The 23421-nt window shown below is 35.3% G+C and overlaps 1 protein-coding gene across 1 annotated transcript; it reads left to right on the forward strand.

Annotated features, from left to right (window-relative positions):
* Nucleotides 1–20511: 20511 nt before the first annotated feature.
* LOC131432740 (uncharacterized) lies at nt 20512–22584 on the forward strand. The gene is made up of 3 exons (XM_058599225.1): nt 20512–20974; nt 21286–21534; nt 21593–22584. The coding sequence occupies exons 1-3, from the start codon at nt 20642–20644 to the stop codon at nt 22532–22534; spliced, it is 1524 nt and encodes a 507-aa protein (XP_058455208.1). The 5' UTR covers nt 20512–20641; the 3' UTR covers nt 22535–22584.
* The last annotated feature ends 837 nt before the right edge of the window (nt 22585–23421 follow it).

Genomic DNA, 23421 nt, shown 5'->3' on the forward strand with positions numbered 1-23421 from the left:
CATGTAAACGGTAATGAGAAGGTATTATTACACCACTAGGTGGATTAAAATAGGTTTTTTATTCTAGTTCTGTGCAAAGTCCAAAGCGTCGCAAATAAAAAAGCGTATAGTTTTTTTTTGGATTTCTGATAATCAGAACACCTGGGATAATGACAGCAGTGAGGCACCTCTATTTTTAGATTTGTTCCTGTTGATCTGTGTACCTCCGAAAATATTTCGTGTAATGGCTTTAAAAATTTTCCAAAGATTCTTTAAATGTATTCCAAACAGATATGAAATATAATTGTTTTTGTTCTCACGTTGTTTTTCAACAAAAAATTCATCAAAAGCATTTGAAAACGGCCGTCACACTAGAGTACTCCCTTAAGTGTTTGTATATTTAGTGTTAAAACACAATTTTGTGGATTACCCAAACCAACATAGAAATTATTGCACCTAATCAAATTTGTGTTGAATATTAGCTCGATAAAAAAAAATATATGGTATTATGAGATTATTTGAATGACATTAAAAAAGGTATTATCATACTACTAGGTGGATCCAAAATTGAAATAGTCAATATGCTTCTTTTTTTCAATAATAACTTTAATTTTTATTATTATTTCGCTTCTAACATACATTTTCAAATGTATAAGGGAACACGAAGTCCGGTCATTTGACCAGGCATGGTACAAATAGGTATATATTGAGTGTTGGTATGATTAGTGTTAAAATCGATTCACTCATCTCAGAGCAAAGTTAGTGCATATTTTCTTAAGGATCAAGAGTAAACTAAGTTAACTTGTGTTGGTAATTTGTGTATTACGTACGTATTTGATACGTATGTCATAACACATGGATCAATAAGTCCCGAGACTAACAATGGAAACAACATTTTTTTTGCAAAATTTTTTTTATTCATCAACATAATCACCTTTTAGGGTGATACAATGGTTCCAACGTTTTTTTTCGATAAACTGCTTTCTGAATCATCGACTCGTTGCTGTTTTTGTTCCATCAAAAGCAATCGCGGCACCCACTTGGAAAAAACCTTTTTCATGCTCAATTTTTCATGAAGGATAGTAAATACACTTCCATATGATATCTGTGTCATCTCAGCAATCTCACGGAGCTTCACTTTACGATCTTTCATTATAATTTTTGTCACTTCACTCACATTTTCCGGTGTAACGGCTTCCACAGGTCTACCCGAGCGTTCCGCGTCATTTGTGGCGCTACGACCACGTTTAAACTCGGCGAACCACCGACAAATCGTTGCTTTTGATGGACAAGATTCCGGATAACATTTTTCAATCCATTGTTTCGCTTGCACGGTGTTTTTACCCATTAAAAACAATGTTTTATCAAAACACGATACTCGTTTTTTTTTCATTTCTAAACAAACTACAAAACGATTTTACTCCAACCTCGATAACTCAGCTGTTTCTGGTCGGATCGACTTAAAATTTTGACCCGTTTCAAGCAAAGGTTAGTACTCTAGAGAGACGTGATTACTGGTTTACTACGAGCGCCATCTCTGCTTTAGTCTCGGGACTTATTGATCCATGTGTTAGATCTATGTATTTATATATGCAGTGCAACCAGTTTATCAAAGTGGCTTGCACGATTGAGTTTCAAACAATCTGTTTAACAATAATTTTTCTCTAATGAATATTAAGTCTGACTTTTTGGATGAAATATCAGTTTTGATCAATTTTTCACCAACGTTTGATGGAAAATTGCTTACATTTTATGAATGTAGATTTCAATTCCCTAATAAAAAAGCTAGCAACACTGCTTCAATGCAATTGTATTTGATTGCGCTACACACAATGAACAAAACTAAATATTTTCTGTTACAAAAGCAGTTTTCCGGAAAAATGTATAGTTTTACGACAACATTCCATATCCATTGACTTCCGCGTGTTAAATTAAAGGTTCCTATTTTGCGGGTTTACTTATAGAAGGTACGTAAATCTTTATATCGCAAAAATTTCTGCAAGAAGAAATCCATATCATCATACGCTTGCAAAGAGTCTTGATCCTTAAGAACACACACGCACATACACACAAAGACCCATTTAGCGAGCACGACTACCTGGTTCAATTGGTATATGGAACTTGGCCCTCCGAGCCTTGGTATAAAAGTCGGTTTTCCCCGTGATAGCATAGCCTTAATTTTGCCGATCAGTGTGTGTAATCAAAGTAATCCATCAGAAAGAAAATTTGGCAATGGCATATGAAGACAATTTGTTTAATTAAAACATTCGCCAAACTATTCGCATACGCATTCAGCTATTCGATTCTTCAGGTTGGAATCGTTATGCTCAATGTCGAATCGATTAATATTCCACTGAGAAACCCACCAGCCACACAAGCAACTTTCCCGACCCACGACTCGTTTTTGCCATAATTCGGTACAAGGTCTTGTGGTCATTCCACTAACGGTTTGCACTTGTACCTACAATCTTGGTTTTGTCGTAATTAGTCTGCGACAACACAGGTTGCGATGAAAATGCATAGAACACGATCTACCACTTCTCACCACGACGTGAGCTCAGCCAACGACGGACATACCTTTTTTCATGTGCTTATGACAATACCAGTTGATCACTTTTTACGGTACCGTTTGACAAGCAGATGACCGTCACACCATCATTTTGATTCTAGAAAAAGGTTTCAAACGGTATTACCAAAGTATGGAATATTATGTGATCTATCACATCGAAAAAACCTGTTTCATCAAAGCTCAGGATTGAGATTCTAAAAGTAGGTACACACAAATGAAATTGTATCTCAAAACTATCGAACAGTGGAAGTCTCTTGAACATTCGTGATCGGTGTGTACGAGAACCATACTCCGTTTCTAAAGCATGGCTCGATGTTGAAAAGATTTTCAGCATGCACATTGACGTGGTTATAAGACTTGCCACATAAAACGAGAACGATTAAGATTGAAATGGCTATATCTACCACACAACATCAACTTCCACCGGTATGTAGACAGCTTGACCTTAGAATAGTGATTGAAATGGACTGTTGATTTAGAACCGCTAGGCAGTCACCCAGTTAGTCAACAGATGCTAGTTCACTGGCTGATTTGTACAGTTCATGGCCATGACGAGCTGAGCTATGCTTGCGTTTTAAACCCGCTGTGGAGTTCGATCTGTAATTTCGACAGATTTAATTGGCGATACGTATTAATTCAGAATCTTGAAATTTGGGAACAATTTTTTTCTCGATAAATGATGTTATACTATTATTTTTTGCCTTTCTCATAGAGAAAGGCTACGCAACCACTCTGAAACCCGATTTATGAACCAAATTTCACACACTGAAAAAAATTGTAAATTCAATAGTTTGTTTCAATAGAAGAAGATGTAAAAATGAGCTAGTTTCTCAAAAGCAGAAAAAATTAGCGCATGACCACACATACTCACTTCGAACATACCGGTTCCGGAAGTACCGGAAATTCATCATCTCAGAGAAGTCCCAACCGATTTTTACAAACTTAGGTATTATAATCTCTTTCAAATTTAAAAAATCTAATCCGGATCCGATTTCCGATTCCAGAATTACCGGGTGATGAGTGTTTAAAACATCAAACCGTCGCATAGAACAACGATTCTAACGTCAAAATTGTTATAAATTGTTTTGATTTGCAGATCATGCTAGTTGCTAGTCCTACGAATCGATTCAGTTATAACGATTCTTGGTAACGGTTCTGGATGCACCGGAAACAGTGGTCAAAATTACAACATAGAGTTATTTAGGGGTTTTGGTACCGGTTTTGTGCTAAGTGCAAATAACTATATTCTATTTCTACGGTTCGCCTTCGGCTCATTAAAAAAAACAGGATGAAAAAAAAAGTACAGGTGTGTAATGTCAGAGACATAACTGGATGTCGTGAATACGAATAAAACGGACACTCTTTCTTTATACTTCCGAATATCAACTAGTTGATCGATTGTGTGAATTGTGCAAGCTTTCCCTTTTTTCACTACTAGAATGTGAAACGATACACCCAAACTACAGTATAGATTAGTTACACCAAACATTCTGACACACAAATATTACAAAATAACCAGTATAGTTCTTTATGATAAAATATTGGAGGTTTTGGAAAGAACCTTTTATGAAGGCGTGCATGAAGGGCCAAATTGTATAATTTTTTAAGATATAAAACATTGATTGGATATAAACGATTTTGAACACTGTTGCGAATTTAGAACTGTGAAAATTGCAAAAAAACCTGATCATATTATCTTAGATTTGCACTGAACTGCTAATTTTAATTTTCGATTTACAAAGAAGCAATCTTTATAGTTCTTTAGGTAACATTTAGAGCCATTAGAAAGGCTGATTTTTCATAATGTTCCACATTGTTGTCCATTTCCTGTTGTATTTTTTTTCCAATGCAAACGACCACCAACAGGATGATGTAATCGATCTTCTTCGAAGGGAAACTGGCACTGCGACCTGAGCGTTTGAGGCTTTATATCACGAAAAAGGTCTGCTTTCATTGACGACTGCCCCACCTGACGGCTGAAGTCCAAATGAGAGTACGACCTGAGCGTTTGAGGTTTGATACCACGCAGAAGGTGCACTCTCCGAAGCTACTGGTATCACGACGTCTGCTTCCATCCAACACACAAGAAGAAATGATAGATTTTCGACCACGGTTCCCCTTTTATATGCATTCAGATGAAGAAATGTGCCTGTCTACCTCAAAATCGTCGTCCTTACGCGAAAAAGCCAAGCAAAAGTAAGAAGTTTTCCGGTTTTTTTTTTTTCAAAGTTTGAGAAAACTCAATTTTTGAGTTGTTTGTGGTCATCTCACACTGTTCAAAATATTATTCTAAATTCCTGATCATATTTTTTATGAAATGGTGAAAGAATTATGTTGCTACCGTTAATACAAGTCGAGATATTCACGATTAAGTTCTGCCCATTCTTCCATATGGCTAATTTTGAAAAGGCACCCCATAGTAAAGTAAGTCGTATTCACGACAAAACAGGATGAAAACTTACTCATTTTTCCTACAGATGTTTACACCAATTTTCTCTAACTTAGATTCAAATAGAAAGTCTTTCAGTACCCTACAGAACTCTTGAATGATTTCCGGATACAATTTCCGGGTTCGGATACAACATTCCGATTTCAGAGTTACAAGTTGATGAGTAGTTAAAATTTGAAACCGTGCCAAAAATGTAAATTTTTATAAAACGGGCCTAAAACTGAAAATTGATTTAAATCAATTGGAACAATGTGAGGGTTCTTTGTAGACTGCAGTTTTTGAGTGCTATCAGCAAGGTTTTATCAAATACAAAAATAGATCCATAGTACTAGCCATGCAATGATTCTGTAATTCAAAAAATCTAAAAATCAGCTGCGAAGTCTGTTGAAACAGAAAGGCCAAATTCCACAAAAGGAATGTAATGCCAGGACTTTGCTTTGGGTCTCATATAAAAGAAACGTTATTATTTGGTTTACTAAACGAACAAGTTGACCTAACCTAGTTCTTAGTTTTCTTTTCACTGGAATTTTAATTAAATTGAAAGTCCGTCATGACAATAGATTACTATAAAATTTTGGTAGTGATGGTTCAATCATATCTGGAAAAATAATCTAAAACCAATTATGTCTCTGTTATATACATTTTTCATGCTCCTTCCATAGTAACTTTCTAGAGTGATGAAGACGATTTTAATTAAGTAACCAGTGATCATCTTTGTGAATGATCCGTTTTTCTAAAAATATTCCAAATACTGGCGATGTATTTGCAACTGTATCCGAAAATCGTAAAAGTTATCGTCTCATGTTTTTGGGGTAAAATGACCCGAATTGTGTGGAGCAAGATGCTTAAGAATTCAGTTACAAAAATCGTGTATGGATTATCAATTTAATGAATAATAGCGAACAATCTTCCATCTGGCTAATATTTCGTCTATGAAAAGGATAAAACTTTTTTAAATAAGAAAAAGAAAAAGAAGAAGCTTTATGATGGAGCCTTTTGTTGTTTGCTCTGTTGTTTTGATGGATGTTCACCCGTTGTTTAAGATCATCCTGCTTCTAGGTTCAGATAACCGTGACTTCACGTAATTCAAAATGTATATTTTTCATGTTTTCTACAATCGGGCGTCATGCCCCGCATATACGAGGTCTGTTCAAAAAGTTCCCGGAATTTTTTAATTGCGCGCGTCTGGAGAGTCCGGTGGTCAAAATTTTTTTTTATTGTGTTGGTACATATGTCCCTAATTTATGGTGAAATTTTTAGCTGTATTCATTGTTTACATTCTGTCTTGTAGCGGCTGGTGTAGACGTTCCGTTTTTGCAACGACTGATCGGAAATATATATTGGAGAAGCCAAGTGAAAGAAAAACTAACAGAAAAGATGAATTTTTGGAAAAAGGTACGCTCAGAGACAGGTCCTGTCTCTGAGCGTATCTTTTTTAAAAAATTCATCTTTTCTGTTAGTTTTTCTTTCACTTGGCTTCTCCAATATATATTTCCGATCAGTCATTGCAAAAACTGAACTTAGTCATGGCGGCTTTACGTCAAACTAAAAATTAATAAATCGTGGTGTAGACGTGTTTTTTGAGCTCGGCGATTTTTGTTAGTTTAAACAATGGAAGAATTAAGAGTCAAAGAATTTGTATTAAATTTTGCGTGAAAAATGAAATAAAGTGTAACCAAGTGTGCGAAATGTTACAGAGAGCCTACGGTGAGTCTGCTATGAAAAAAACAAGTGTTTACGAGTGGTATAAGCGTTTCCAAGATGGCCGCGAAGACGTTAAAGACGACGAACGCTCCGGTCGACCCAGCACGTCAATAATCGACGAAAATGTGGGAAAAGTGGAAAACATGATTATGAATGATCGTCGAATCACTATTAGAGAAGTTGCTGATGAAGTTGGCATATCAGTTGGCTCATGCCATCATATTTTTTCAAATGTTTTGGGCATGAAACGAGTGGCAGCAAAATTCGTTCCAAAACTGCTTTTTTTCGTGATTTTTTGGCTAAAAACAAGACTTTAATCATGCCCCGACCTCCTTATTCACCAGATATCGCTCCGTGTGATTTTTTCCTGTTCCCAAAGTTGAAGAGACTCATGAAAGGACAGCGTTTTTCATCGATTGAAGAGATAAAGGCAGAATCGCTGAGAGTGCTACAGAGCATTACAAAAAGTGACTATCAGGGGTGTTTCGAAGACTGAAAAAAACGCTGGCATAAGTGTATTATATCTAGGGGGGATTACTTTAAAGGGGACCATATAGATGTAGACGAATAAATAAATATTTTTTTAGGAAAATGAGAATTCCGGGTACTTTTTGAACAGACCTCGTATTTCAATAGACAATTTTTAAGTATCATGAAAAATAACATATTTCACGTATTTTTCAATGCATTCAGCGAGTATTTGTTCGTAATTATGAGAAAAAATGGTGACAGATGGTAGTCATGCATGTAACTCTTTAGTTAAGACACAGAAATATTTCCTTAGGGGAAGGTTTTACCCCATTTACCCCTAAACAAAACAAACAACTGACTTCAAATTGAATCAGCGTTCGCCGCATAGATTAAATACGTTCGAATCAATTACACTGAGGTCTTTTTTTATGCAGTTTTTTTACGTGACTTTTTTTATGCGAATTTTCAGAGTTATGCGGTTTTTTATGTGAAGTTTCAGAGTTATGCGGTTTTTTTATGCGAATTTTCAGAGTTATGCGGTTTCCCTTCTGCGGATTTTTTATGCGAAGTTTCAGAGTTATGGGGATTTTTTTATGCGAAGTTACAGAGTTATGCGTTTTTTTTATACGAATTTTCAGAGTTATGCGGTTTTTTTATGCGGTTTTTTTATGCGGTACGTAAATTCGCATAAAAAAGACTTCAGTGTACACCAATAGATGATAATGGAAGCAAATACAAATAATTTGTATTTAATAGAAGTGCGTTTCGCAGAGAAGTGGGTATCAACAACGCATGGAAACTTACGGCAAAACCCGGTGGTACATGAGCTCAATGAGGTCAATGAGCTGGAATTATTGGTCTCCAGGCAAAGCTCTACGAATATTTCCAATAAAATTTCAACTGACTCCAGCCATACCCATCTGTCTATACTCGAATTAAAAACCATTTTAAAGTCATCGCGTCAAACAGTACTGCTTCCAGTAAAATTTTTAAACATCAATGTGGATATGAGTTTTCATTTTATTGTGGAGATGAGTTTTCATTTTATTCTAATCCATTATCGTGGAAAAAACTCTTTGGTGATAAGAAGAAAAATTTCAATTTCTCTGTGATATAACATAATATAATATAATATAATATAATATGATATAAAGCAATGCAGTACATATATAATATATAATAATATATAATAATAATAATAATAATAATAATAATAATAATAATAACAACAACAATATAAAATACAACGTAATATAATTCAATTCAATATATACAGGGTCCGGCACTCGAAGTGTAACCAATTAAAAAGGCCATAAATTCAGTTTGGAAAATTACTTTTACTTAATTCAAAGTACAAAATGTGTAAAATTAATACAAAATTCAGAATCAATTCACTTTTGCTCGATATGACCACCTTTTGCCTTGACTATGGCCTTGAGACGGTCAAAAAACGAATCGCAAGCTGCCCGAATGTGACTTGCAGGTGTATTTTGGCCCACTCGCGGACAATAACTTTTTTCAGCGCCTCGAGACTGGTGTATCTTTTAGTTCGGACTTTGCTCTCCAAAATGGCCTAAATAGAATAATCAATTGGATTCGCATCAGGTGAATTCGAGAGCCATTGTGTGGACGTGATGAAGTTCGGAACGTTGTTTTTCAGCCATTCTTGGTTCAATCGAGCTTTGTGAGACGATCCCGAGTCCTGCTGAAACGTCCATGGTCTGCCACCGAAATGTTTGTCTGCCCACGGCTTCAAAGCAACTTTCCCGATAATATGTCGCATTTACCTTGACGCCAGGCTCGAAGGTCTGAAGTTGGTTACACTTCGAGTGCCGGACCCTGTAATAAATAATGCAACAAACAACATGTGCAATATACTATGATAAAGCACTTTAAGATAGGCTTCAAACTACAATCCATTTCGCACCCTCTCATTCTGCTAATAATGCAAAAGGCGATAGCACCCTGTCGACGCCGTTCTATTAACCAAATGTCATCATAGACGCTCGGGGAGGCATGAGATAGGAACTTGTGTGGACCATTATCTCACCATTTGACGACCTATTCGCATCACCATAAATAGTGAAGAAAAACTCCCAAAGTAGAACTCACTTTGATTTCTCAGCGATGCTTGAACCGATTTTCACAAATCTTAATTTAAATTAAATCTCTTATTATCTTCAAAGCAACTGTAAAATTTCATCCGGATCCGACTTCCGGTTCTGTACATACAGGGCGATGAGTTTCAATGCTTTCAAACCACCACAGCGTGTTTCGTTGAATTTCGTACGCGCTATAAAGAAAACGAAAATCAACACCGAAGCTTGGATTTGAAAACACAACCGGGTCCATCAGCATCGTAAACACATGACCAGGAGGTTTCAATAGCGTTGAATAAACCAGAATCACAATATTGGTACGAATGTCTGCTACTGGTGTGTGATTTTGGTAAAACATGGTGCTGCGGTTGAGAAAAATCTTAACTATTTTACGATATGTGCGACCACAACGAAAGAATGTCAATGAATTGATGATCTTTACACCGAGGCTCGGAGGGCCGATTCTCATATGCCATTCGAATCAGTTCGTTGAGTACGCAGAATGTCTTTTCTTCAAGATGGCTGACCCGATTTTCTCAACTTTAGAATTAAATAAAAGATCTTAAGATGCCCCAAAAAAAATCAAAATTTTTAAGTCACCTGATTTCCGGTTCCGAAATTACAGAGTGACTAGTGTAAAAAATTAAATTTCTGATTATTTTATCACTATCCTCAGAAAAATCGCAACCGAATTTTAACAAACTTACGACTTTCGGTACCGGAATTACAGGGTGAAAAGTGTGAAAAAACTAAACTGGACTCGAAACTATTTCAATCGTAAGGCATTGTTAGTAGACGGCCTATCAAAACAATTCCAGCTATTCTGGTTTCCGATTTCCAATTCTGGAAGCACCAAAAATAGTGTTAAATTTACCAAAATGAAACTTAGTCTATTTTTCCAGTGATGGTTTGACCGATTTTCATGAACTTTAGGTTCAAGTCAGAGGTGGAAATAAGCCCATTTTGCGCAGGAACATGTGAATGACGATTTCCGATTGTGATTCAAAAAACCGAACACCGTGAATTAAAAAATTGGATAACAAAACTAAAATGGCGATTAGTTTTTGAATGGTGGGAACCGTATATTATACAGAGTAGCAGCAGACCTTATCCATACGCGCTCTTTATATTGCGAGACATTTTTTTTCCTATTCTCAGAAGACCATGCGCAGGCGAGAGCATTAGCTGCTCTCACAAAAAACTCGTTCGCGCCGTTGGATGTACAACGCTTCGTTCGTTCTCAGTGCATTTAGCCGAGAACGGAGCTCTAGTGCTAATTTACTCTCCGACAAGTCTCCGATCACAATGTAGTATTCATAAAATTTTGTAATAATATGAAACCCTACATTTTTTTTTTGGCAATTGTGTTTTCTTAGAATTGTTCAATTACTTTCCTTGGTGTACGGCACAATTGTTAATAATTAAGTTTTCAAAAGCCGGAGAAAATATCTATAACCATTCAATCATTCTAAAGTTTTTTATCTATTTCTTGAAAATCTTGATTCAACACCGCCTTAAAATTTATTAAAATTGTTTGCGTGGTACATAAAAATCATTCGAATATGATCTAGAATTAAATATAGTAATCACTTTTAAACTTGAAAATATCGATAATTGAAGTAATTTTTGACACTTTTCTGAATTTTGATTCCGAAAAATATTTTAATAGGCATATATTATTGAATTGTGATATTTCCCAATAAAGATCACTACTGATCTAATTTTTTTAAGATCAGTTGATCAGTGATCTTTGAATCACATCGATCAAAATCAATACAAATCTGTGGTGATTTTGAGTTACTATTATAACTGATTCCTGTAAGATCAAAGTACTGGACGATTTGATCAGCTTTGAGCATTTTGGAAGAAAATCACATATGAGCAAAATCAGACATGAGTGCCGATTGATTTACATCTCAATGAGGGGCGTGAAAATTAGTGACAACAGTAATCCTACAGTAATTTTTAACTAAGAATAACGCGTGTCAATCAGACTTTTAAAATCGTGGAAAATTGTGAATTTTGCATCTTTGGGAAGTTTAGTGATGGATGCTAAGGAATAGTAAAGGAGTTTGTACATTAATGATTTTTGTCAATTTATATGCATGAGGGTGCTCAAATTGGGGAAAATTGTCAATTTGTAACTTTCAGGAATACTCGTTTAACAGTCTTTATCACCAGAGTTGGGAAAAATGCCGGTTTCGTTACGACACGGTTTACGAAGTTTCAACACATGTTCTCCTTTGATACAAATCGTATTCTATTTCACAACCTGTTATTTAATTGCAATAAAATGAATACTAGATTAAAGGAAATGAATGCTAGATGAAGGTTTTATAAAAATAATCAGATTGAATCGTAATCCAATTGATAATGTTAATTTTACAGCTTTTGCTGCGCAATATCAACACGCAATGCAAAACTAGAAGAAAAATGTACCTCATTAAATAGTGATTATAGCGACAAAAGACTTTGTTCTATTTCCAGCTGGTTGATGCTGATGATGATGTTCATGCACTATCTAGATTAAACGCAATAAAACGCTATTTGACATGAATTTGATTTAAAGAGGTAACTGGAGCGCATTTGACGCAACGTTTCAATGGTGCGTTTGAATCCCCTAATTTATGCTAGGAGCACAGAACCAATTTCACTTGATTTTACGTTTCGTCTTAGACTCATCAGTGCGTAGCAGTTTATGTTGAACTGCTACCTCCGACCTGACGGTTCAACATAAACAGCTAGTCAGACGTAAAGTTAATGCTATTTGCAAAACACTTCTTTGATATTACACCTAAGTGTAATTTGATATTACACCTAAGAGAAAAGCATAATTACAGCACTAAGTGCATTAAAACAGGATTTTTCCTTAATAATCATGTTGTTGTTTTCTCGAACAAGTCCTTTTTCGTTGATACCATGCAATGCGTTTGTTCATCGAGTGCCTATTATCGGGACGCGCTTCAACCGTAACGCAATGTGGATCAGTGAATGATTCATTTTTATTACAACTAGCCATTCATAGATGTCACTGCTTGTTTTAACGAAGCTTTTATGAAATTAGGTTACACAAGAAAATGTTCCCTGGTAAATTTTTCACCTCGCGTCACCGCTTCATTAGGCTGTTGCTGCTGAGCAGAGATGCCATTTATACAGATTTATCTGTATTATACAGATTTTTACATGCTCATACAGATTCAATACAGAGTACAGATTTTATACAGATTTCCTCAATTTGATACAGATTTATACAGATCTCACAAAAAGTAAGAAAGAAAAATTAAACTTTTCTGTCTGATCTGATTTTGATTCCAGTGGCGAGATAAAAGTCTATCAATCAATGGACAAATCACAAATTAATATGGAAATCTGTTGTGAAAACCATTTATATTATAATTTGAAACCAATTTATCTGATATTCAAGGAAGTAATGCCACCATGAAATTTTACCGCCAAACTGAGAGCTGAATGACCCGACTTGACGTAGCATATTGGACGTTGAAATCACATCACAATATTCGAAAGAGAGAGTGAACAAAGACAAACTGTCACTTGCTCTTACGGCCTTCTGAAAAATCAACCGAGATATATGAAATTACAATTCAATTGTTTTGGATAAAAAAAACTCAAATTTCGTTGTTGAATATTCGTGTGAAAGCGGCAATGACTGATTGAATCTACCATCCTACAACCACGTTTTATTGAAATAACCTCTTTTGGCATTATTTTGTGGTGAGAATTTCATTTTATTAGTGAATACAGATTATTACAGATTTTTTATACAAAGCAATACAGATTTTCTATGAAAATATCTGGCATCTCTGCTGCTGAGTACCAGAATTGTAAGGGCATATTCAGTAGTGTTATAATTCTAGATGCATAATTCATGCCAGTTACAAAATTTAAATCTGAATTAACATAACAAGAAAAACTGGCAGCCCCAGCAGTGTTTTACTCGTGTTTCAAATATACAAAAAATAGAACGGCATCGTAGACCAGTTTTAAATTTGACAGAAGAACTGGTCGAATAAATAAAACTAGAACGGCTTGCTGGGGATACGTTTGTTCCAGTTTCTGCTCTATTATAGATCTTCCATATAGAACTTCTAGCTGCTGAATTTGCTCTAAGATATTTTATTCCTCCCACTCGTAATGAAATTGTGCCGTTTCAGGTTGACCAGATCGATCGACAGTGAGATGTTTCATATTCGAATTTATAATCAATGAAAGAATTCAAGACTATTATTATTATTATTACTGTTACTGCCCCATTCAATTATGGATTTCGTGGATTAAGGATCAAGTAATAAATTATCACTAAATGTAATAGTTTCTCGAAAACAAATGCAATGAAGTTGCGTAGGAGTTATTTAGACCTACAATTCAGGGAAATTTGGTAATTCAAAACTACTCCATTTTGCAACATTGAAATCATATCGCTTATTTGCTATAGATAAAATAATTTTATCGTACGTATCCGCGAATTCCCTGATTGTTATAGTGTCGATTACCTAGGAAATTTTTCGCAAAACTGAATTCTCTCTCATCTAACTTTACCAACTTTCAATAATCTTTCGACAGTACACCCTTGAGATCATTGAAACCTTGCCCAAAGACCATTACTTCATTGTCACGGACAGTCTAAGCTCAATAGAAGCTCTCCGGACAATGAAGCCAGGAAAGTATCCCCCATATTTCCTGGGGAAAATACGGGAACACTTGCGAACTTTATCTGAACGGTCTTATTTAATATCGTTAGTCTGGGTCCCTTCGCATTGTTCCATTCCGGGCAATGAAAAGGCAGACTCATTGGCTAAGGTGGGCGCATTAGAAGGTGATATTTATGAAAGACCAATCTGCTTCAATGAATTTTTCAGTATCTCTCGTCAGAAAACTCTCGAAAGTTGGCAAACTTCATGGAGCAATGGCGAACTGGGACGATGGCTACATTCCATTATCCCTAGGGTATCGACGAAACCTTGGTTCAGGGGGATGAACGTGAGTCGCGATTTCATTCGTGTTATGTCGCGGCTCATGTCAAATCACTACACTTTCAACGCACATCTCCGGCGTGTTGGGCTTGCGGAGAGCGGTCTCTGCACCTGTGGCGACGGTTATCAGGACATCGAGCATGTCGTGTGGTCGTGCGTAGAGTATCGTGACGCCAGGTCGAAGCTACTGGAATCTCTTAGGGCCCGAGGTAGACCGCCTGAGGTTCCGGTTCGGGATGTGTTGGCGAGTCGGGATAGTTTATATATGCTTCTCATATACCAGTACCTTAAACACATTGATATACAAGTGTAATGTGTTATCCCTTGCTCAGAAAGTATAAACTACACCTACAGGTTCGACACTAACATCCGCCCGATTCTCTCGATCCCCGTCCCTGTCCACCATCTTCATTGGAACTAACAAGATCTTTTTTTGTCACTAACTTTTTCGTTACTCCTTCCCTGTCTCTTCACCATCTCGATGGCAACTAATTAGATCTTTATCGTTTTCAAACATTTTGTTCCCACATCCCCTTTTTACCCCGTTTCCACAATATTTACTTTTTTTTTCATTCTCTTCCGTAACATCACCATCATCGTCCACGGAAGGCCGCCCCAGTCGAAAACCAGCATGCGGGCCACCCGCCGGGCCTTCGTAGCCTGGGGGTGTTTCCCGCGGACCCACACGGACCGAAGGATGCGGCCAACATGGATCTTCGCCAACGGCATATGGAAGACCCTCATGCAATATTCAATTCACCGGCCACTACCGATCGCTTCTCGAGAATCCGCTACCGCTACATTACATAATGATACTATTCTAGTGTTAAGTTAGTCGTAATTAAGATTAGTAAATACCCTTGGCATCTTAGAGCTTAAGCAGTGTGCCTTAAAATTATATTATAATATTGAATAAAAATAATCTTTCGTGTGAACTCCAAGAATATCGAATGCGAAATAGAAACTGTGTTATTATATGTTTACATTAGAATCATTGTATTGTCAGATAACTATTTGTTTTACATTTTTAATTTTCTTCTAAACAAATAAGCCATCAAAAAAATAGTTCCATCCTTAAAAATGGTTGTGGAGGTGAAAAGCGCGGTCATGTTGTTCGTACATAAAATTAATCTTGTTATTAACTTTAAAACCATATACACTGGAACCTCAGTTTAGCCGAATTTTATTTGCGTGACTTTAATTTACGCTACTTTCTTACGTGTTTTATTTGAAGTATCGCGATTTTCGAATTAATTTACGCGAAAATTACATAAAAAAGTGTTTGCATAATAAAAAAAACATACGTATATACGTTTATATGTAGACAAAACAATCCAACATGCTTCTTCGTAACATCACCATCACCGCCTACGGTCCTACGCTCCAGACGATGACCAGCATGCGGGCCACCCGCCGGGCCTTCGTAGCCTGGGGGTGTTTCCCGCGGACCCACACGAACCGAAAGGAAGCGGCCATATATAGCACCATTTGGAATTCATGCAATATTCAATTCACCGACACCTGCCGAATACCAGCTAAAAGCTTTTTTCAAAAATTCTAGACGACATAATCTAATGATACTATTCTAGTTTTAAGTTAGTCGTTAATTAAGATTAGGAAATACCCTTGGCATCTTAGAGCTTAAGCAGTGTGCCTGAAAATATATATTATACTATTGAAAAAAAAAAATCCAACATGCTTCAGCAAATTGAATATTATGAAATGTGCATTATGGGATTGTTTGTTTTCATAGTTTGTTATTTTGCTCGTGCAGATCTTAAGACCTGTTTTCACTGAAGTTCTTGGACTACTGAGAACATACCTGGAACAGCAAGAAATTGACAAGTAAGCAATGTGTAGTTCTAAAAATATGGACAGCATACGAAAATAGACATTATTTGTTGTAGTTTTTGCTGTGCCAAAGTGTAGTCCCTAAGGACAGTATTCCAATATGTTCTTCTTACTTGGAACATTTCATACGGTTTTTTGTCATCTCATAATATACTCAGATGATCCTTGAAGCTTTTTCGTATGATTTTTTTTATATTATTTAAACTAAAATCGAATGGAATTGTTTTATTTAATTTACGTGAAATTAGATTTTCGCACCCCCCCCCCCCACTTTGAGCGTAAATTGAGGCTTCGGCTCATGCTGTATTATCGAAATCGAAACTGCCATTTTTAAACCGTGCAAACCTGTACGACTATCAGTTAAAGAATAATTTTAAAAACTTTGCAATATTAAAATTTTTGAAATGGGATGAAAATAGAATCATTTATTGTATAAAATCTAATCGTCAATTTTTGTAAACAATCTATGCGCTTAAACTTGAAAAAGTTTATTTTTTGATTTGGTGAATTCAGCATCATCTTTATGTTCGTATTTATTATGTGAACCTTTCAATTGTTTCATTTTATTGTAATTGCGCTCGTAATTAAGAAGCTTTGTTTATAGCAGAAGAGCTTTTCAAGTGCGGGATATCTAGAAGAACGTGTGTCCTAATTAGTATTTCCCCGTTCGGACATTCGTCAAATGCGTCATGCTTCTATGCATCATGGACGTGGGGTTTACCACAAATAGCACGAGTAGTGTGCAAGTACTTACCATCAATATTAAATATTAGCCAATATAGATAAGTATATCGGTCAATACTTTCCGAGAAAATTTTTATTAATGAATCCTACTGATACAGCAATGAAAAAAATACTATACTGAATCGTTGAGATGATGATTCAGACCATGCAAGATATTATGGAACACTTTACGTTGAACTTTATTGTTTGTAAGAAATGTATTGGTTATCAAATTACACAGGTTCGCTATCTAACAAAATCCGTTGAATGAATATACTGTTTCAGAAACTGTTTGTAAGTTTTGGTTCGCAGATTGGCAAAATCGTTTCATCGTTCTTTTCCATTCAATGCCTATGGACAGCGATGAATATGTTACAATTCGGACAGTAGTGGTTTGCATCTTGACAGGATTTGCTGAAGTACGGAATGCAAATGCAAGGCCAGCACCTAGAGTTTTATCAAATTTATGAATTAAAAATATGAACTTTGGCATTTACTGCTCTTCTGCATGATTGACATTCTAACTTACCCAAGTAGAAACTGAACCATGGCATACATGTGCGTTTTGGCTGAAGGATTAAACTCAACTCGTGTGCATACAGTAGCTTTACACACTCGACAGACCAAAGCAGTGGGCTCGGCGCCGACCATAGGAGCTGAAAAAAGAAATAGTGAGCTGTACATCTTATGAGGTTTTTTCCTTATGAAAGTTTGAACGATATTTTAATGGGAATAACATGATTGATTTCCCAGTAATGCATGCATGAAAATAATGTTTCTGAAACATTACAGCAAGTTAACATCAAAATCAAATCAAAGCTCCCATTGTCTTCAAATATACTGGGCAATTTCATTCAGATCCAACTTCCAGTTCTCAAATTGTAGAGCAATGAGTGCCAAAACATTAAAATCGTCATTTAAAATGACGATGCAAACCTTGTACGCGTCGGTACGTGCTGGTAATAAAGAAGAAGAACTACCGGCTTTGATCCGTTCGCAGCGTGTGTTGTTCAGTTTCGTATAAAGTGCAGGGATGCCACATTTAAAACTATATTTTCCTGGTGAACAGTATGTAAATTTGTAGATCTTTTATTCAATTTGTACCTACTTGTTTGTGTTATTACATAATCATGCACGGAACCACCCGCGATCCCATTTCAACCAGAATATTAGTTGATTTTCTGAATTCGATTGGTTAAAATTTGGTACAACTAATCGATTGTTGTTTTAACTAAACTGTCATTTTTGTTTTTCGATTAGCAGAAACGATGGTTGAAACAACTAATTTAACTGTTTGAAAAAAAAAAATGCTGTCAATTAGTGAGGACACATACCTTTCAATTTCAACAAATATTTTAGTCGGAATAACTGGTTTTGTTATTGAAACAAAATTCTGTTAGTTGAAAAATAAATCGGTTTTATTTGTTTTATTTTCATGATCATGTCAAGTCGAGATCAGTAAAGATCTAAATTTAAAAAAAATACTTCTGATTCGATCGGAAATGACTGATGTAGAAAAACGTTTTTAATCAGCAAAAGTGCCCGGAGGGGCGAGTGCGAAATTATTGAATTTACCTAAAAAAGAGTATTGAAAGATGATGCCTTCAAACGGTTGAACTAAAGTTAGGCACTGATAATTTTAGTCAATTTATATGAGCTTGGGTGCATCAACCGCAGGGAATTGCAATTTTGCGGCGGCAATTCAAACGCGCCATTCAATCGCAGCGCGTTCTGTGTGTTTGAAATCCTTCGCTCCTGTTACTTTTATAAATTAAATTCATGTCCAAAAGCGTTTTATTGCTAATGCATGAACATCATCATCCGTATCAAACAGCTGGAAGTAAAACAGTCTGGTGGAAGTAAATCAATGACGAATTTGAAGCATAAAATTTTTGCGCATACCTGAAAGATTACGAGATGATCATTCATTTACATTTTTTAATTTGTCACCAAATCTTTTTCATCTTAAACAAGGTTAACTTTATCATAACACCGCTGTTAGATAAACACTTGTTATCATAAATTTCTCAAATCGAATGAACACAATTTCACTAAACGCTTTAACCATTGATGTTGTTTTCATTGACATTTTGAAGCGACGCGAACAGATTTCAACTAAAAAAGTTGTTGATTTTGCATTGCGATTATTGTTTTGCTTTCAACTGTCTCCGGCATTTGACAGCATTCAAAACAACATATTTTTCAACTACTTGAATATATGCAAATCAAAAACCATATTGGTTGAATCAAAAAGAAATTAGTTAAATCAACTATCGCAAAAATCAAAAACTGCGATATCTCAATCTTATGATCGAAGGGTTCTCCGTGTGATAACGAAGCTTTTCTATAAAAGTACACTTATTGCTTTTCTTATATAGAAAGTTTATACAATAACTTGATAAAGTTCTAAATATTCTATATCATCCAACACAGTTCATCGAGCTGAGCAATGTCTCGTGTGTCGTGTGTGTGTATGTGTCAAATAATGTCACTCATAAATGTCATTTCAACAAACTTAGGCTCAAACAAAAATTCCCATAGTCTCACAGGCTGCTGTTTAATTTCTTCCGTGTCCGACTTTCGGTTCCTGATCTATAGGGTTAGTGCGACGATGCAAAATAAAGAAAAATTCTTATTAACTTGAGGTTCTATCTGAATGTGATCGATTCTATCTGAATGTGATCGATTTTCACTTTTAAAGTTGAAGATGTTTCTGAAGTAGTTTGGAATGCTAAAATCCAATCACAAACATCAGAACGAATTAATTTTTGAATGCAAAAACAAATCGAACTTAATTTCCAAGAATAATGTTCCAGCAATGTTTTTAGTTAAAGATTGCAGTTTCGAGAACTCTCTAAATCTTTAGTGATTATAAATATACGAAAATACAGAAAAAATTATTGTGCGATATTTGCGAGCTAAAAACACATACGAATCATATTTTACCGTGAAACGTGCTATCATACCTTCAGAATTTTGACGCGCTACTTGGAAAGGTTTGTTTTGAATTAGAACTAATAACTTATTTGGATAAATTAAATTTGTTATGCATTGTTTATGTTCTAAAACATTTAATAAAGAATAGATTATTGATTATAGTGAAAAGGTATACTTCCATTCTAATTCTAAATGCTGTAAAAGACGTTTAAAACCCCAAATCAACATTGCCATTTAATAAATGAAACGGTCGACATTTAACAGTATGTTCCATAATTTAAGTTCCAGTCACTACAGGAGAGTTTTATAACATTTCAAATATGATCAGTACTACGAATTTATATTCAATTCAATGAAATTGTACCATGCTTCTAAAATAGCATTTATAATTATTTTCTCTCTACATAATCGTATTACCATAGACTTGAGAGTCCATTTCTTGTGACGATTACTGTTCATGATAACAAAATCGCTCCTCCATTTTTATTGTTTCATTTACGTTACCAAAGTGCCATTAACTCCTTTAAGAAAGCTAATCGAACATGTGTTTAATCAACGTTGAATAAACTCGTGCAATACTGTATATAAAACATTATAAGAACATTTGTTATTCTTGTCATGTTAGTAATGATTTTAAGAATCGTTTGTATTTGATTGTTTATTTTAGGTTAAAATTGAATTATGCATTAGACTGTAAAATGCAAATCAAGTGTATATTTTTGTATATTGAAATCATAAACCGATTAATAAGTCGAAAATAAAAAAAAACCAGTAACACTGTCTCACAGTTCACCGCTCTCGCTTTGACAGCTACTCGAGGAAAAATAAAAAGAAAGTGTTTTCGAATAAACTAATTTCGTGTGGTGGAATGTTCGCGGTAGTGCAAACCCGAAAGGGAAAAAAATCTAAACCCTCGCTTACAGTTGTTCCTGAAAATTGGACCGGTGACAAATGTGTCTTTTGGCCTCCAAAAGGTTTAGTTTCTTTGTCAAGAAATCCTAATACGAAGCCAGGTTCTTCTTGGGTTGCTACAAAAGCAAAGGTGGTTGGAAGAGCCAATAGTTTCACTGAAGCAGAAAAAATATTGGCGGAATTACAAATTATCACGGATTCTGAGGATGTTGAAGGCGTTGGAACTCGAAAGAATCCGGTAAAAAGCAAAGGAAAATTCATTTCTAACACATATGAGTTACAAAGTGTGGTAAGATAAACACTAATTAATAATGTCATTTTCGCTTGAGAAAACAGAAACTGACCCACGGTAGTTTCATAAATCAAACACTTTTTGCGAAACTGTTTTGGTTTCGTACTTAGTAACGGGGATTTGAGCAAACCTGATATAAACACCTGTTTCGAAACTAATTCGATTTTCAGTTCAACAACGTTGAAACTAGGTTCGAAACTGGCTTTAAACAAACGCTTTGACAGCAATGAGGGTGGAAACTGGGTTAGGTCTGGCATCAAGCGAAAACGACATAAGGAACAATTTTATTTTTTTATTATATGTTTTAGACGCAGGTTTCTACCGAAGAAAATAGAGAAACGTTTACGGCTATGACGGCCGAACATGTGTCCCAGACTCCGGAGTCTTGTGCTTTGTTCGATTCTGCTAGTGCTAAAGTTGCGCTACCTACGAGTTTACCTGTTCCATCAAACCAGGTCTTATCGGATGCGGCATCATTAGGTTCCGTGATGACTATTGAAACCGAAAATCCGTTCTCCGTTTCACATCACACACAAACGCAGTCGGCAGATCAGCAGGTAAGTTATGTCATGACTAATACGATAAAAATAAAATATTGTTATGTCTTGTAACTAGATCATCTGTGAAAGCAACATTGAATACATTCAACTTGAAAATGGAGCTGTAATGCCTCTAATATGTGAACCTGCTTTAAATGAAAACGCAACCGAAGATGAAAACGATTTTAATAAACGTTGTTGTCATGTTACAGAAGTAATAAATCGACTCGACGATATAGAGAATGAAATAAAAGCAATAAAAGCTCTTACACTGCAAATGACAAATTTTATGGCCAACATGGATAAATTCATGACAAAAAAAAATGATTCAAGTCGGACTACAATCAAACCAGAAACTGAGAGTTTTTCAGGATGTAAGGAATTTTTATCACTACAAACAAAGGAAGATTTGATACTACTGGAAAAAAAGTTAAAAGACGACAATTTTCAAAATTGCATACTCCAATATTGTAAATCGATATTTAATTTAACTGGCAAGCGTGAAGGAACGCCCTTTTTTAAAACCTTCCTACGTGAAATATTATCTCCAAAGATTCTCAAACCGTTTTCTTGGCAGGGAAATCCAAGACTCATGAAAAATTCAGATGGCAGTCATAGTGGCCATAATGAAAGTTTCAGAGGAAACTTCCCAAATTTCGTTCATTTCGTTTTTTTAGTCATAAGAGCGGCAGATTTCGAGTTTACTGAAGAGAGTAATAATAAATCATTCTCTAATTTTCTACGGATGAAAAACACAGAAATTAAACGATTCGAGTCTGGCAAAGGAGGTTGTGCAGCTTATACAAGAAAACGTAAAAATCCAAACAATATTGATGATAATCAAAATGTATTAGTCAAAAAGCCAAAAAAGGGTAAGAATGTAAACGACGCTGCTATCCCTAATATAAAAATGGAAAGAAATGAGTTGGATAATAATTCGATTACGAGTGAAGAATCACAAGACGACGATGGCAAGAATGACACTAGTTGCAGCTCAGAATCTAATGCAGATAATTAGTAGAAGCAAATGAATCATATTAAACTTACTACCTTTAACTAATTCTACTTCATTTTTCAGAAATAATAAAAGAAATCTTTGGAAAAATAACATGTATTTTCAGTTATTTATTATGAAACGCCTTGAAGTAATAAGTATTGAACAGATTAATTGTAAACGTTTTGTTGTAGCGTATGAATCAGTGGTAGGAATAAACATTTTGGTAAACACTTTTCTCTGATTCGACGCATACCATTTTTGAATATAATTCTTTAAGTGCGTAATTTGCGGGAGGTTTCAGTTCTACATTTGATGCATATATTTGCAAAGCGGATGATTTTATGGGTTTTATAAAATAATCAACAATTTTCTCGAGAGCATTGCCATATAATGAAATCGTTTTTGTGCGGTTATTGTGCAAAATACTCGATACCTTGATAATTTCGTTTTTCTTTGTTAGAATCCAGCAATCTGAATTGGAATTAATATTAATACAGAAAGTTTTGAGCTTTAAGAAGGCATATGATTGTAGTCGGTGCTTTTGAAGATAATGAAGTATGTCATTAGGTATTTTTTTTCTGTCTATTTCATATTTCAATATTCGTTGTTTGTGAAGTCCGAATCTGGTTGAGTAGATAAATTTTGTTGGATTTCGACTATTCGTCGAGCTACTTGAGAAAGTGGCAAATTTCCACTTCTTATAATTCTCTTGAGATAATATAGTCTCGATTCAAATGGGTAAGCATCAAACGAGTCCAACGGTCCAAATCTTTCCACGTCGTCAATTAAATGGATTAGATTGTGCATATTACTGCAGAACATTTGCTCACCATATAAAACTTTTACACCTCTGAGAAAATCTGTTAGTAACAATTTTGCTATTTTATAATTCTGCTTGCTTTGCTCAT

The sequence above is a fragment of the Malaya genurostris genome, chromosome 2, assembly GCF_030247185.1.
Source record: "Malaya genurostris strain Urasoe2022 chromosome 2, Malgen_1.1, whole genome shotgun sequence".
NCBI classification, from domain to species: Eukaryota; Metazoa; Arthropoda; class Insecta; order Diptera; family Culicidae; genus Malaya; species Malaya genurostris.

Coding starts and splice junctions, on each gene's coding strand:
- LOC131432740 (XM_058599225.1), top strand. CDS start 20,642: ATGTTCGCGGTAGTGCAAACCCGAAAGGGAAAAAAATCTAAACCCTCG. Junction 20,975..21,285: donor CATATGAGTTACAAAGTGTG/GTAAGATAAACA, acceptor TATATGTTTTAG/ACGCAGGTTTCTACCGAAGA. Junction 21,535..21,592: donor CGCAGTCGGCAGATCAGCAG/GTAAGTTATGTC, acceptor TCTTGTAACTAG/ATCATCTGTGAAAGCAACAT.